Genomic DNA, 16,160 nt, shown 5'->3' on the forward strand with positions numbered 1-16,160 from the left:
CACCACTTGACGGCCACCAAACAGGTTGAGTACCAACCTGCAAAATCCTTCCAACACATGACAGTAAGAGCAGGAGACATGCCCGGTCAGGCATGCTTGATGTGGAATGGCGCCCCTCAAGCTGAAAACCTCTTGCAACAGGCTAGCAACCTGTTCCAGGAAAAACCAACTATAAAAACAAATGAAAATCTGCCATGTGCACCACAAGCTGTGGGAAAAGAACTCTGTATTTCACTCCAGAATACCCATTCATGGACAAAGAGCCAGTGCCTATTGTGGATAACTGCAGTCAAAACCTGGTTATGAGCAAAGTTACAAGCAACAATACCTTGCACTCGTTGGAGTCACCTCCATCAGCTCCCCCTCCTAAACCTTCAGAGTGGCAGCATGGCTTTATTAGCGAGTCACCTGGCTGCTGGCTCTACCCCTCTGATACCTTTTCCTCTTTTGAATAACTAATTCTGTTCCACACTTCCTGCCTCACCTTCCAAATACTCATTATTTACCTCCTCTACAATACCCATGGCAAGATTTTCCTGAGATGTCCTCTCTCTCTTTCTCTCCCCCATCTGCACCAACTTACCAGTAGCATTTCAGGATGTTCTGTTCTGATGAAAGTCCGTCGACCTGAATGTTAATTCCATTTCTCTCCACAGATGCTACCCAACCTGTTGGGTACTTACAGTTTTCCTTTTGGTTTCTATTTCAGATTTCCAGTCTTTTGCAGCGTTTTGCTTTTCTAACTGATCGTTCTTGGTGATTTCAATCTTCACCTTGATTCCCTTTCCTCCTTCCTCAAAATTCACCATCATGACTTTATTTAATGTTCAATAGGGAGAGCCGTAATAGAGAACATGCACTAAGGTTGGAGACTGACGGACTGCTTTATGCATATTCTCCTAGATCTAAGCAATCAGGGGCGGTGGCAAGAACTTCCTTTATAAATTGTAAATGCACTGTTGCATGAGTAAAACATGGAAAAACTGCAAATAGCCAACAGATGAAATCTCTTCAGAGGGTGAACTAAATTGATTGAACGATTTTATCACATTCTTGCCTTAAAACCGTCATCAAGTTTTTATTCTTAAGGAAATAACATTACTCCGTCTGTGCCTTCAATATCCATCACCTCCCTTATCTAAAATGACAATAGCATGATCTGCCAAAGACAAATGAAGGATTCAGCAAAATTATTTTGCTCGGGTATCGGATAGCCAGGAAAAGCAACCAGCCTGCTCAACAGCAGATGTGTAGAAGATTACAAATGACAGCAGGTTTGAAATTCAGCGCATTTCACGTTAACACTTTAAACTCGTCAAAGGAATAAAAATGTTTTTAAACTTACCAAACACTGTTCTGGCAGGGACAGATTCTCGGTTCAGCCAAAATGACATCTGGGATAAGATAACAGTCATGATGCAGGGGAGATAGGTTTGGATGACAAAATAACCGATTTTTCTCTTCAGATGGAAATGTGCTGTCATTATTACATATTCACCTGTGACAAACAAACGAGAGAAACAGAAGGAAGAAATCAATGTAGGGGGTCGAGTCGGTATTCAAAAACAAAAATCGTATTTTTCCAAATTCATCAGTTAATGTATGTTTAACCTAAGAACAGTAACCTTCGTCATCCACGATGTGCATTCATTGAACCTATTTGCTTCAAAGACACTACATTTGTGTTTTTTTACTGGCCACTGATGACTATCAAAATTAAATCATTATTCATCCATATCACATGTACTCATCCGTATCACATGTACATGTCCTGCCAAGGATTTCTGAATTGTACTTATTATTTGCTTGGCTTATGAAATCAAGTGATTGAATTAACTATGGAGGAACACTAGATTAAGCAATAATCATTTTCTCGGGGCATAAGATTAATACGTCAATTTCTGCAGAGATGGCCTCAGTTTGCATTCCCGTGCACTTTTGTTTTCTATTTAATTTGGAGTCCAAGGATCTTGAGATTAGCGTGAAGCTGGCATGTCAGTAAGGTGTACGTGCACTGGAGTTTGCTTAGTTAGCATCTGGTTCCATTCGTGCGAGCATGGGGGAGGGAGGAAATGAGTGCAGACAGTTGTTTTCTTTCCTCTATCCTAAATACCTTTGGTGAAGAGAGATTCGCTGGGTGCCTACCCCTGGAATGAGTTGCTTGCTCATTAGCAGGTGCATATCAAAATTGCGGCAAGAAAACTTTAACCTTCAGTCGGACAGATGGGATACCCCTGATGGCCTGCCCACGCCTTTAGCTGCTAGCTCACTGTTTTTTTTTTGTAAGAAGACAATAGGGAAAGGGTAGGGGCGTAGCCCTAGGTAGGGTGCTCCTTTGGAGGGTCGGTGCAGACCGGATGGGCTGAATGTCCTCCATCTGCACGGTAGGGATTTTACAATTCTATGAAACAGGCGGCACCAGTCGAAAAATCTCACAGAGGTGCTGTCAAATTGTGTCGGTGTTGGTACCTGTCTAGTTCTTAGGGGTGTGGTAGAAATCTGCACCATAATTGGTGAGCTCTTATTTTACTTTAGAGTTCAGACATATTTCTGACGCAAGGATTAACATTTTAGCTAACAAACGTAGGGCGACGTGGTGGCATTGCTGCCTCACAGCTCCAGGGACTCGGGTTATTGCCTGAGTGGGGTTTGCACTTTCTACCCCTTGTCTGCGTGGGTTTCCTCCGGGTGCTCCAGTTTCCTCCCACAGTCCAAAGATGTGCAGGTTAGGTGGATTGGCGATGATAAATTGCCCCTTAATGTCCAAAATGTTACATGGGATTACTGCGTTACGGGAATAGGGTGGGGGTGTGGGCTTAAGTAGGTTGCTCTTCTCAAGGGCCGGTGTGAACTTGATGGGTCGAATGGCCTCCTTCTGCACTGTAAATTCTATGATTCTATGAAAGTATGATCCACTACATTTTCGCTCGCATTATTATTCAACTTAGATGATAAATAACTAAATATTAATGTTGAACTTGTTCTGATGATGTGCTGGTTGTTAACTTAAGAACTTAGTAGAAAAACACTCTGCGAGCTTTGATATATCATTATGACGTGCCCTGAAATATCTGAAGGTTGGTACATGATCATAGTGGTGTTCAAAGTTCCCCCACCCGCCTCCTCCAACACTCCCAAGAAAAACACAACTATGTTGATCATCAAACCAAGGAGATCGGACTGCTAATATCCCAGAATTACATGGAGGAAGGTGCCGTGTGTCAAATTCTTGAAAAGCTATCCAATCTGCCCAGTTAATTTTGTCTATTTAAATTTAAAGCTTGGTGCAAAAATGCAATGGTAGGAATAAAGCAGCTGTGCAAATATGAAAATATTATTTAATAATGCATGATCTTGCACTAATTTGAGGAAGCTAATTATGAAAAAAGAGATGTACAAATTATAATTTTACTGAAAGAGATGACAGAATTCAGATTAAGTGAATAATTAGCATTACATGCCATGTAATTTATGATGGTCATCCAGACATTAGCATAATAGTTAACATTTTTCTGTAATAAGCAATATTTCAGAAAGTTAAACACTTGACGGGATTCATAAACTTTATCTCCTGCTCATTTGATTCAAACTTTGGTATCTGCAGCAACCTGTACCTCAGCTCCATCTTTGAGATCCTGCAAAGTCCCTCATTGCAAGCCAGCTTTGTCCCAATGTCTTCACATATTCTTAAACCACTGATATATATTTGGCACTGAATCAGACTACTGGGTCAAGTTTAGCTCCGATACTCAACATCTTGGCAACAGTTTTTTAATCCTGTTTTGAGGTTTGTTAGTAGGTTTTGTTTTGGACTGCCTATTTAATTTAAGGTAAAATGATGGGGAAACCTGTTTCAAAGTCTTTCCTGGGTGGTTAGATTGTCAGAGATTAAAGGGGACTCATCATTTTACTGTGAAGATAATGCAAAGTTCTTACACTTGGAGACAATGATACCAGCCTGTGTACGAACAGTGGTAGAATGGGAGTCTCCAAAGTCCCGGAAAAATGTTTAAAATATCAGATTGTAAACAGCAGGCCTTGAAAACAGTCTGTTTACTTCCAAGATAGAGAGTTGGGGTCTCAAGGATAGCTAGCTAGCATTTCTACCTGGATACAAGGCCTATAAGATTTGCGTTGCCATGAAGATGGCTTTTGAGGAGGGGAAAGGTTTCTAATATATCCCTGAAAACCCTCAGGACATTGTCACAGTCTGGTAGTTTCCAGGGTAGAAAGGAGGTTGAAGGCTGTGGCTGAAATGGAATTGCCAATCATAGTTAAGTGAGCACTTTACAGCTCCCAAGTGGATTCCCGTGGGTAGGCTTGCCATGTAGCATGTGGGGGTTATTGCCTAGAATCTCAATCAGACCATGATGTTTGAACACTGTGCCTGAACACTGCTGGAAGCAACACCATGGATGAAGCATCCAACATCCGAACATCAAAGGGCTGGACCCCAGCACTGGGGAGCATGTGGAACTGGGACAGGTCCCCTGGCGACTGGGACATGCTGTCGATGCCCTCAGACATGGCTGTCACTGACTGAACTACGCCTTGGATACCTTCTTTTGTGCTGCTGGCGTTGTGCACCAGGCTCTTCATCATGGTTGCCACCCTAGCAGTGTTGTCCTTGGTGCCACGCATTGCCAGCACCATCTCCTACACCCATAACTGGCATTCTCCTCCCCCTTGCCAGGGCGGAGAATCCCCGGAGTGAGGCGCGAATCCCGCCCTGCCGCCGGCTGCCCTATTCTCCGGCGGTGTGTTTGGGGCGGTGCCGGGATTCCCACCACGCCAGTCGGGGACCATTGACAATGCCCCCCCGGCGATTCTCCAGGTCCCGATGGGCCAAGCGGCCGTCCAGTTTTGGCCAGTCCCGCACAGCGGGACCTAGCAGATGAGTGTGCGGGGGCGGTCCTCGGGGGGCGCGGGGGATTCGACCCCAGGAGGGGCCCCCACGGTGGTCTGGCCCACGATCGGGGCCTACCGATCTGTGGGTGGGCTTATTCCGTGGGGGGACTTCTTTCCTCCACGCCGGGCCCCTGTAGGGCTCCGCCATATTGCCCAGGGGCCGGAGCGGAGAAGAGAACCCCGCACATGGGCGGTAATACGCCGGCCAGTCTGCGCATGTGCAGGATCACGCCGGCCGTTCCGCGCATGAGCGAACTTCCGCCCGCTGGAGCGGCGCCAACACCCCCGGCATCCACCTAGCCCCCGAAAGTGAGGAGGATTCCTCACTTTCGGGGGCTATTGATGCTGGTGTGGTTGGTGGAGGTTTTCCCACCGGCGTGGGGACTTAGTCCCCAGAAGGGAGAATCCCGGCCATAGTCTCTGGGACTTCTCCAATCGGCTCTGGACCTGCTGGATGTCGCTAACATCCCCCACGGCCTCGCCCTTTATCAAACACTATTTTAACATTATGATTTGATGTTGTTAAGTTTCTGTTGTTCTTTCTTATTTTTAGGTATTGCATCTACCAGGAGTGGTCTCTTTTATTTTTCCCAGCGTTAATTTCTGTTATCAAAAAGACACCATAATGAGCCATTCCACCGATTGGATTCACAGTAGCTCAGCCTCGTCTCTTGCCCGGTCAGGCAAACAGCAGTTTTAAGAATTAATTGAGAGATTCACTTTAATGGGTTCAGAGATACAAATGGGACCTCGCTGTGATGTACTGTTTGGGCGGCAGCCAAAGGGTGGATTTTAATAAGGCGCCCGCTCCAGATAGGATGCATCCCCACACTCCAGAACAACCTTCCTTATTGACACTCTGGTTTGGGCTGGTGTGCTGCACAGAGTCCCAACTTCTAAAATAGCAGCGAGAGTATAATCAATCACACTGCAACATGTAACAAACAGGCTGTCAAACACACCGCAGACATTGCCTGCACACCATACACAGTAAGATAAGCTGTGCACCAGAACAGGTTTTAAAGAGGGATTTGTTTTTCACTGCTATTTAACTCTGCAAGTCCAGTAGCTGATTTATTTTCAATAAATGGGTCACGGACAACGCGTGCAGCAAGTACTTTGGTTTGTGTGCTGTGCAACTCCTGATCTGTGTCCAATAGAGAGCTGAACAACTGCAGACACGCCACTGATGGCTGCTGCTCTCCTCTGCTTGGGAAAAGCCGATTTTTTTTATTTTATTTTGTCCGCCACTAATCCCCTTCTTGCAATCTGCACCCAGCAGCAGTGTGTGTGTGTGCACCAGTTTCCCGGACATCTCGCCCATCGCTCACGGCCAAGCTTTTCACGCTGCCAACTCGTGGACCTGCTCCTCTGTCCAGAAACTTCATCATCGTCATCGTCATCAGGCCGAGTTCACAAGACTCATTTCCATCCAGGGGCCAGTCACATCATCAGAGCGGTGCAATCTTGGAAGGGGCCCCAGAGTGGTGCAATGGGGATGTGTGCAACATCTGGGCTGATTTGGGATTGTGGCCTTTGGCCGGACTGTCGCTAATCTTGTTGAAATCGTTGCTGCTTTAGGAAGAGTGGGTGGGGAGATAATGTTAGACACATTGGCTCTCCTCCTTTGCATCTGGTTAACAGCCAATGGCGAACTACCATTCGTTGCAGAGAACAACGCGGCCATGGTGGTCAGTTGGTGAGTTCCAGCTTTTTAAAAAAAATTTAGGGTACCCAATTATTTACATATTTTTTTCCAATTAAGGGGCAATTTAGCGTGACCAATCCACCTAACCTACACATCTTTGGGTTGTGGGGTGAAACCCACACAGACACGGGGAGAATGTGTAAACTCCACACAGACAGTGACCCAGGGCCGGGATTCGAACCCGGGTCCTCAGCGCCGTAGGCTGCAGTGCTAACCACTGTGCCACCGTGCCGCCCGAGTTCCAGCTTTTAAAGTGTGTGTCAGCATCTTTGCAGCTTGGTCTATTTTCTGAGCTGCACGGGAGCGGATTGGCCTTGAATGTTGCCGAGCATTAAGCAAGGGGTCGTTCGTCGTGTGGCTTTTCGCAGACAGCATTGTGGAACAGGTAGGAGGAGATCTGGAATGCGCATTCTAGAGGATGCTGCACTTGTAGAAGACACTGCTCAGGATCAGCTGGAGCATTGGCTACATTGCCACGTTTTAGAGAGTACACAAGCGCATTGGAGAGAGAGATGCAGGAGGAGGTTGGAAAATGGTTCCAGGGATGAGATTTTTCAGTTACGAGGTCAGCTCCCGACAGTGCAGGAGGAGGCCATTCGGCCCATCGAGTCTGCACCGACCCTCCAAAAGAGCACCCTAGCTGGATCCACTACCCTGCCCCATCCCCATTATCCTACCGAACCTGCACATCTTTGGACACCAAGGGGGCAATTTAGTTGTGGCTCTTTGCCTTGGCGAGAAGGTGGCCGAGAGGAGATTTGAGAGGTGTTTAAAAAGCACCATGGAATAGCTGAGCAGAGTAGATGAGAGGAGAATATTCCCCACTGCAGGGTTGATGGAGAACCAGAGGGCACAGAGTTAGAATAATTGGTAAAAGAAGCAAAATACTGTGAGAAAAACACCTTTTCACACAGCAGGTGGTACAGGTCTGGAATACACTGCTGGAGGGTGTGGTGGAGGCAGGTTCAATCGAGGCATTCAAAGAGGTAAGTGGATGGATATTTCCAAAAGAAACAATCAGTGGGGGTATGGGGAGAAGGCTGGGGAATGGCACTGGGTGAAATGCTCAGAGGACCAATGCAGCCACAATGGAAATAGGAGGAACAGGAAGAAAGATTGAATAGGTGGAGTGACACGGTGGCTAGCACTGCTGCCTCACAGCGCCAGGGACCCGGGTTCAATTCTGACCTTGGGTGCTGTCTATGTAGAGTTTTCACTTTCTCCCAGTGTCTGTGTGCATTTCCTCCAGATGCTCCGGTTTCCTCCCACAGTCCAAAAAGATATGCAGGTTAGGTGGATTGGTCATGCTAAATTGCCCCTTAGTGTCCAAACATGTACAAGTTAGTTGGGGTTGTTCGGGGGGGGGGGGGGGGGGGGGGGGGGGCTATGTAGGGTGCTCTCTCCGAGGGTCAGTGCAGACCTGATTGGCCAAATTGGCTGATTGGCCAAATGGCCTCCTTCTGCACTGTCGGGATGCTATGGTTCTCCGTGGAACAGGGGAAGGCCGTGGGGAGATTTGATTGAGATGTAGAAATTTGTGCGGCTTGTGGCAGTGTCTGATGGGAAGGGCCAAGTGGCTTCAGTCGGGATCAGTGAAAGAAGATGCAGATTTAAGGTAATTGGTGGAAGGTTGAGAGGAGAGATGAGGGGCGAGATTCTCCGCACTCCCGACGGTGCAGAGAATAGCGTGGCTCGTAAAATTTTACGGCCACGCTGTTCCGACGCCCTCCCGCTATTCTCCCCCCCCCCCCCCACGCCCAACTCCCGACACGAATCGCTGCCGCCGTTTTTTTACGGCCGGCAGCAATTCACAGCTGATAGATGGGCCAAGTTCCCAGCCCTTTACGGCTGTTTTTACGAACGGCAAACACACCTGGTCTGGCCGTTCGTAAAAACGGCCGTAAACACTCGCATTTTATAACCATGGCACCGATTGGCACGGCAGTACCACGGCACCGATCGCGGGCAGCGGGCCCGATGCCCGCGCACTATTTGTCCTTCCGCCGCCCCGCAGTATCCATTCGCGGGGCGGCTGAGGGGCATCCCGGCCCACGCATGCGCGGGTTTCGCGCAAATACGCGACGTCATCCGCGCATGCGCGGGTTGGAGTCTTCCGATCCGCGCATGCGCGGCTGACGTCATATGACGCGTCAGCCGGCGCTAACTCGTTAAGCCCGTGATGCCGGAGCTTACGGCGTCGGGCTGCTAGCCCCGACCGGGGACCAGAATCGGGAGAATCTTGCCCGAGGATTTTTATTCACCGGGGGGTGGTTGGGGTTGGGAACTCACTCCCTGAAAAGGATAAAGCCTAAGTCACTGAAAAGGTGACTGGATATGCACCTGCAGGGCCATGGACCAAATGCTAGAAAGTGGGAGTCGACTGGTTGGCTAATTTCTTTGCAGAAATGAGTAGGCCAAGGGGCCTCATTCTGTGCCGTCAACGTTCTATGATGGAAGGTGGCAGGCTGGTACAGTGGTTAGCATTGCTGCTTCACAGTGCCAAGGATGAGGGTTTCATCCCAGCCCGCATCACGTCCATGTGGAGTTTACATATTCCCCCAATGTCTGCGTGGGTCTAACCCCACAACTCAAAGATGTGCAGGGTATGGAGATTGTTCCTTAATTGTAAAAAAATGTTTTGGGTACTTCAACAAAAAATAACTTTCTATGATGGGCTGAATGGCCTCTTCCTGCTCTGTAACGATTCTGTGAAAATTGTGACCGGACTAGTTCAGTCAATATAAACCAAATTGTCCCAAGTTTAAAATAAACAAGAGCCTCTGAATGGGGAATCCTCTTAACCTTAGTGACATTCCTGCAATGGAATGTCATAGAAACTGAGCCTGACTTCCTCGGCACTCTAAACCATGGCCTTGGAAATGATCAGGGGCAGAGATAGGAAGGAGCTATTCCCCTTAGTAGAGGGATCAATAACCAGGTGCATAGATTTAAGGGGCAGGAGATTTAAGGGGGAGTTCAGGAAAAAAAAAACGTTTTCCACCCAGAGGCTGCTGGGAATCTGGAACTCGTTTCCTGAAAGGGTGGTCGGGACGGAAACCCTCGTAACATTTAAGTAACATTTGGGCTGAGCAGTTGAAATGCCATTGCATACAAGGCTATGGAGCAGGTGCTGGAGTAGAATATATGGGTGTTTGATGGCCAGCACAGACACAGTGGGCCAACGGGCCTCTTTGTGCTGTAAGACTGGCTCCAAATCACAGGAGGATGTACAAATATTGACTGTTTTTTACTAATGATGCAAATTAATCAAGTGCAACGGCCCTATTCTATCAGATTTGAGAGGCTGTATTCTTGGCCAGTACTTCCTTTCTGCTTTGCAAATTAGCCGAAAATGCGACAGAATGTATTTGACCTGCTCAGTATTTCCAGCATTTAAAAACAAAGATATGCAAATCCTCTTATCTGATCTGGGGTGCGGGGAGGAGGAGCTCCTTTCCTCATTTGGTTTCAAATCATAATTTATGGGTATCTTTGTGAGGGTCGTGCCTGTGATTCTTTTGTGCCTATGTACACACACACATGTCAACACTCATTCTGAGATGACATTGTAGCTTTAAAAAAAAATGCTGTTGTCCTAAAACCTATGGTAAATCCAGACTCTGCAAAACTTAAACTCAGCGCTAATCTTTAAACAGCAATGTTTTACTCAGCGGCCGATGTTGAATTTGATCGTAGTGAAATTATTGGGGCACCGTCATATTAAACCTTCTACAGTTCACAGGCAAATCATTCGTGTACTTCTGATATGTCGTCCCCAAAAGCAGGGAACGGTAAATACATTCCCTTCAATATTGCTTTCTTAAAGTTACAAAGCCAACGCAGCAGAGTGGACGGGCAACAAGCTCTTAATCCATCCCTTTGCTTGCTTCAAAAAACAATTCAAATTTAATCCAATCTATGGTTCCTGTAAGAGAGACGTGCTGGATCCAAGCCCACAAGAACATGCATTGCGCCCGACTTCTTGATCTTAACCAAAGTAAACATTACGGGTCAAAAGTCAACTCATTTTAAAATCGATCAGGGGCGGATTCCCGCCCTCGATGTAACACTGGCTGACCACATGTGTGAAATTGCAACGCCAACAACCAATCAGGGAGAGGGTGGGTGGGGGAGTAAAGAGGGGTGATCTCAATACCAATCCAAGGTTCACTTGAGCACTTTATTGAACCACCACCAGATTATCTAATTGCATCCAAGATAAAAAAAATAAAGTGTAATTTGCGCCCAGAGGAGGCACATTTTCTCTTGGCAACCTCGTTTAATAGTCACACCAACTGAGAACTTGAGAAGTGTGCTTCGCCTGAGCATTTAATTCCAAATAGAAACGGCAGACAGGTTTCACATCATACACAAAAACACATCAGCGAAGGTTAGAAATCTCAAACTAAAAGCACCGTTGATTAATCCAATTAATTTTGCCACAGATGAAAATAATTGACTTTGTTTTTACAACCTGCATTTTAGTGGCATCTCTGTAACCGGGAGAAAAATAATTGCCCAGGGTATACTGCAATAAAAAGTGGACTGATAAATTGGATAAATTTCATATCCTTGAGCAAAATCAGGTGTAAATACAAACAGACCTGTGCTTGATGTGATAATTTCAGTTCCCACAGTTTGATGTAACAAGTCATACTGATTCAGACGAGATCCGTCCTCCGCCACAACCACAGATTTGTGAGATTCATTCTTCCAGGTATAAAAAACCTCGGAGGTCGGATAGGCGTCTGTTGGCAAACAGAGATTGAGAATGTTAGACAGTGCAGCAGGTTAAATGTGTTGCGTGGCTGTGACTTTCCTGAGGTGGCCTTTAGGTGTGTGTGTGTGTAATTTGGAACAAGAGGATTCACTGATAGATTCTGCGTTGTAGCAGAGGCCAGAGTTTTAGTGTTACTGATGTGGGTTCCCCCTCCCATCCCATCTCTCCCGGTTGGAGAACCTGTGGGAAGGAACCCTGCGTTGCATCTGTGGACGAGGCCACAACTTGCCAACATCAGGCTTTTCAAGCATTCCAGCCACAATAGAGTGGAAATCCCACCAGAGGATACCCGCACAGTGGCTGCTCTCTGTGAGTGGGTTGGAAGTGAGGGTACAGCGGAGAGGGGAGGTAGGGGATCGGAAGCAAGGGCAGAGAAATGGCTTTCACACGACTGACCAGGAATCTCTCCCACTCTTACCACCCCATCAACAAAGTGGCATTGGAAGGATTTGCAAGTTGCTACCACACCTGCCTGCCCACATGTTTTATGGCCACCGTCATGTCTTGGGTGGGACTTGAACTCGGGAGCTTCTGGCTTAATGCGATGGTCGCGACCACTCTGCCAAAAGATCTCCAGGAGCAATGAGTAAACTAATTTACAGACATATAAGTAAATTGCTTTCACCTGGAAGGAGTGCTTGGAGCCTGGAGGGTGACAAGGGAGGAGGTAAAAGGGCAGGTGTTGCATCTCCCGCTTTGTATGAAAGGGGATAGCATGTTGGGAGAATTGAGGAGTGGACCAAGGTATTGTGGAGATAATGGTCCATTCAGAACATTGAAAGGAGAGCAGATATGCTTTTTCAAAACATCACATCAAGAGGGGGTAAAATGATGCTGTTGATCCTGGTGCAGAGGAAGGAGAGGACAGGGACAATCCCATCATGGTGTTGGGAGGGGAGCAGCAGGCTATGAAATAGAATGGGCAGATTCAAGGGCCCTGACAATTACAATGCGTGGAAATCTTTGTTGAAGAAAAATACATATTGTATAAAAAGGCCAGAATTCTCTGACCATTCACTAGCGGTGGGATTCCCGTGTCCCACCAGCAGCGCAACCCCGCCCACGGGTTTCACTCTGGCAAGGATTGGCGTCAGTGGGAATTCGCATTGGCAGTGTTATGCAAACTCGCCACCAGTGAACAGCGCACTGCCTCCCACCTCTGAACACTGAGGCCGGGGAATCCCTCCATAAAGCTTGGAAGGCGGCAGCATCAGAACAGATGTTGATGGGGGACAAAGTGAAGACGTTTGGTCAGGATAGCAGCTGAGTTGGTGGACCTTCGATGCTTTTTGATAACCTGTGATTTTAATGCTCCACTCCAGACTCAAGCTAATCCTTCCATCCTCAGACCCTTACACAGTTTCATTAAAGCTTCAGGAACAGAACCTCATCTTTCAATTCTGCACTTTGCAACCTTTCAGACTCAACCGATGAGTTCAAAATTTCAGATTTTAAACTCTGCCCCCATTTTTGTTTTTGGTTTTTGTAGTGTTTGTTTTCGGTTGGCAGATTGTGGTGATGGTTCAACAATTCACATTTACACCAATTTGACACATTGTTTATTTACTTGTCTCATTGGACCCTCCCTTTTGCCTTGCGCATCATTCCTTTTGCCATTAATCACTCATGATTTCTACTCTACCACAGACCTTCCTTGGTGACCTCCACCATGGGCAGTATTCTCCAACCCCCCGCCGGCCAGGAGAATCGCCGGGAGGCAGAGTGATTCCGGCCCCGCCACCCTGACGCCAGCTGCCGAATTCTCCGGCGCCGGTTTTTTGGTGGGGGTGGGCATAGTGCTGCGCCAGTCGGGGGCTGTTGGCAGCCCAAGCGATTCTCCGCTCCGCGATGGGCCGAGCGGCTGCCTGTTTTCAGCCAGTCCTGCCGGCGTAAATTACACAAGGTTTGTACCGGCGGGACCTGGCCCTGTAGGCGGCCTGTGGAGTCCTCGGTGGGCGGGCGGGGCGATCTGGCCCCGGGGGTGTCCTGACAGTGGCCTGACCCCGCGATCGGGGCCCACCGATCTGCGGGCAGGCCTGTGCCATGGGGGCACTCTTTCCCTCCGTACTGGCCACTGTAAAGCTCCGCCATGGCCGGCGCGGAGAGGAAGCCCCCTGCGCATGCGCAGGAATCACGCCAGCGGTTCTGGGAACACGCCAGCTCTCCTGTGCATGCGCCAGCCGGCGGAGGCCCTTCTGCACCGGTTGGCACATCGCCAATCACTCCAGCGCCAGCCTAGCCCCCGAAGGTGCGGAGGATTCTGCACCTTCCGGGCGGCCCGACGCCGGAGTGGTTCACGCCATTCTTGCGCCAGAACGGCCCGCACGCCGGATACCGGAGAATCCTGCCCCACACTTCTCCAGCCCCCACCCTCTGTACTTACAGCTCTCAACTTAAATCACCAACCTGATACTTTGATTCTCTCTCCACATGTGCTGCCAGACCTGCTGAGTATTTCCAACATTTTCAGTTCACATTTGAGACTGGATCCTAGTCTAATGCCTTATTGAAGGGACAGTAATGCTGAAAATGCTGTGCTCTCCAAAGATCACATGTAAGATAGAGTAATATAACTGGCCCACAAAAAGAAAAAGATTGGGGAAATCTGAAGAATGCAAGTAGAAATTATAAAAACACAAAGAACTTAAGAGGTCCCTCATTTTCCTTGTTCATCGTTGTTGATATAATTGCCTGCAAAAGCAAAAGGTACATTTCATCCAAATAAAGTGGGAAAGATTCCAGTTCTGAATAGCTAAAATTGTGATAACCAGTTGCATATCAAGTCCAGTGTAATTTGCACAAAACCATATTATATCAGTACTGAAATGGATAGTCAACCATTTATGCAAAATCAATTACTTTTTGAAGTACAAACAGGACTATCCAGCCCTTCAAATAAAAGCAGCGCTGAAAGCATTTGGTGATAAATAAATTAATAGATCAGTCCAATTCAACAATATAATTAAAAGGACTGGACTGTCTATAGTGTAAAGAAATAATTGCACACATAGAGTAGACAGGGAGGTCGAGCTGATTTGGAGAAGTGATCTGTTTAGATCAGTAAAGTTGAAACATGGACCCTGTACCAAAATTTAAGTGGTTTGGATATTATGAAAATGTGTTTTCCACATTGGTCATACCACTTGTCACGTTACAATTTCTCCTGACTAGCATCTCCAGTAACTGCTCTCCTGCTACTTCCAAATGTTTTGAAGCAGCATTTACAAAATGACTGGCTGCTCTGTGAAAATTCGGGTAATGCCACACTGTGGCACAAGTGTGGCACACTGGGGCAGCACGGTAGCATGGTGGTTAGCATAAATGCTTCACAGCTCCAGGGTCCTAGGTTCGGTTCCCGGCTGGGTCACTGTCTGTGCGGAGTCTGCAGCGCCGGCTTTAGGGTTGATGGCGCCCCGGGCAAGCTGAACTTCGGCGCCCTTGGGGGGGCGGGGCCGGCGGGGCGGAGGAGGGGGGCGGGGCGGAGGAGGGGGGCGGGGCCGAGGAGGGAGGCGGGGCCGAGGAGGGGGCGGGGCCGAGGAGGGGGGCGACGAGGGGGGGGGGGCCGTGGCCGAGGAGGGGGCGAGGCCGAGGAGGGGGCGGACCCGAGGGGGGGCGGGGCCGAGGAGGGGCGGACCCGAGGGGGGGCGGACCCGCGGGGGGGCGGATCCGAGGGGGGCGGGGGGCGGACACACGGGGGGGGGGCGGACACACGGGGGGGGCGGGGCGGGCGGACCCGAGGGCGGGGCGGCGGACCCGAGGGCGGGGCGGGGGGGCGGACCCGAGGGCGGGGCGGGGGGGCGGAACCGAGGGGGGCGGGGGGTACCGAGCGGGGGGGGCGGACCCGAGGGCGGGGCGGGGGGGCTGTCCCGAGGGGGGCGGACCCGAGGGGGGCGGACCGAGCTGGGGGGCCGCCCTGGGGGCGGGCGGCCACCGCGCATGCGCTGGTTGGCACCGGCCCAACTGCGCATGCGCGGGACCCGAGTCTCTGGCGCCCCCGAGCACATGGCGCCCCGGGCGACAGCCCGAGTTGCCGGTGCCTTGAGCCGGCCCTGGGAGTCTGCACATCCTCCCCGTGTGCGCGTGGGTTTCCTCCGGGTGCTCCGGTTTCCTCCCACAGTCCAAAGATGTGCGGGTTAGGTGGATTGGCCATGCTAAATTGCCCGTAGTGTCCTAAAAAGTAAGGTTAAGGGGGGGAGGGGGGGGGGGTGTTGGGTTACGGGTATAGGGTGGATACGTGGGTTTGAGTAGGGTGATCATGGCTCGGCACAACATCGAGGGCCGAAGGGCCTGTTCTGTGCTGTACTGTTCTATGTTCTATGTTCTAAGTGGTTTGCGAGGCTGCCTCACAGCGCCACGGACCCCGGTTCATGTCCAGTCTTGGGTGACGCGCCTGTGCGGAGTGCGGAGTCTGCACGTTCTCCCAGTGTCTGTGTTGGTTTCCTCCGGGTGCTCCGGTTTCTTCTCACAGTCCAAAGGTGTGCAGGTTAGGTGGATTGGCCTTGATTAATGTGTGGGGTTATGGGGATGGAATGGGAACATGGGCCGAACTAGAGTGCTGTTTCTGAGGGTTGGTGTAGACTCAATGGGCCGAATGGCCTGCTTCTGCACTGTAAGGAATCTATGAGCGAGGTGGAATTTGAACAATTTCTTGAATATTTACATTTGCGGGGTGCAGCTAGAAGTTTCCATAGGTATTCACTATACTGATTAAACTGGTCATCTGTAGCATCACATAGCAAGTTAAAAAGTAGCCCTCATTTGGTA

The 16,160-nt window shown here is 49.2% G+C and overlaps 2 protein-coding genes across 4 annotated transcripts in view; one reads left to right on the plus strand and one right to left on the minus strand.

Moving 5' to 3' along the window:
* gabra5 (gamma-aminobutyric acid type A receptor subunit alpha5) overlaps positions 1-16,160 on the minus strand; it is a 92,372-nt gene that overhangs the window by 24,070 nt on the left and 52,142 nt on the right. For both annotated transcript variants that reach the window (XM_038817637.1, XM_038817638.1), the window contains exons 7-8: positions 11,221-11,364; positions 1,346-1,498 (exon numbers count right to left, since the gene is read on the minus strand). In XM_038817637.1, the coding sequence (XP_038673565.1) occupies positions 1,346-1,498; positions 11,221-11,364 (297 nt within the window). The remainder of the gene's footprint in view (positions 1-1,345; positions 1,499-11,220; positions 11,365-16,160) is intronic.
* Positions 6,149-16,160, plus strand: part of gabrb3 (gamma-aminobutyric acid type A receptor subunit beta3) — a 628,623-nt gene continuing 618,611 nt past the window's right edge. Inside the window, exon 1 of one of the 2 annotated variants that reach the window (XM_038817632.1) lies at positions 6,149-6,607. In XM_038817632.1, coding sequence (XP_038673560.1) covers positions 6,510-6,607 — 98 coding nt within the window. In that variant the 5' untranslated portion in view covers positions 6,149-6,509. The remainder of the gene's footprint in view (positions 6,608-16,160) is intronic. The other variant, XM_038817635.1, reaches the window with a different exon arrangement.

This window comes from Scyliorhinus canicula, chromosome 14, assembly GCF_902713615.1.
Source record: "Scyliorhinus canicula chromosome 14, sScyCan1.1, whole genome shotgun sequence".
In the NCBI taxonomy this organism is placed as follows: Eukaryota; Metazoa; Chordata; class Chondrichthyes; order Carcharhiniformes; family Scyliorhinidae; genus Scyliorhinus; species Scyliorhinus canicula.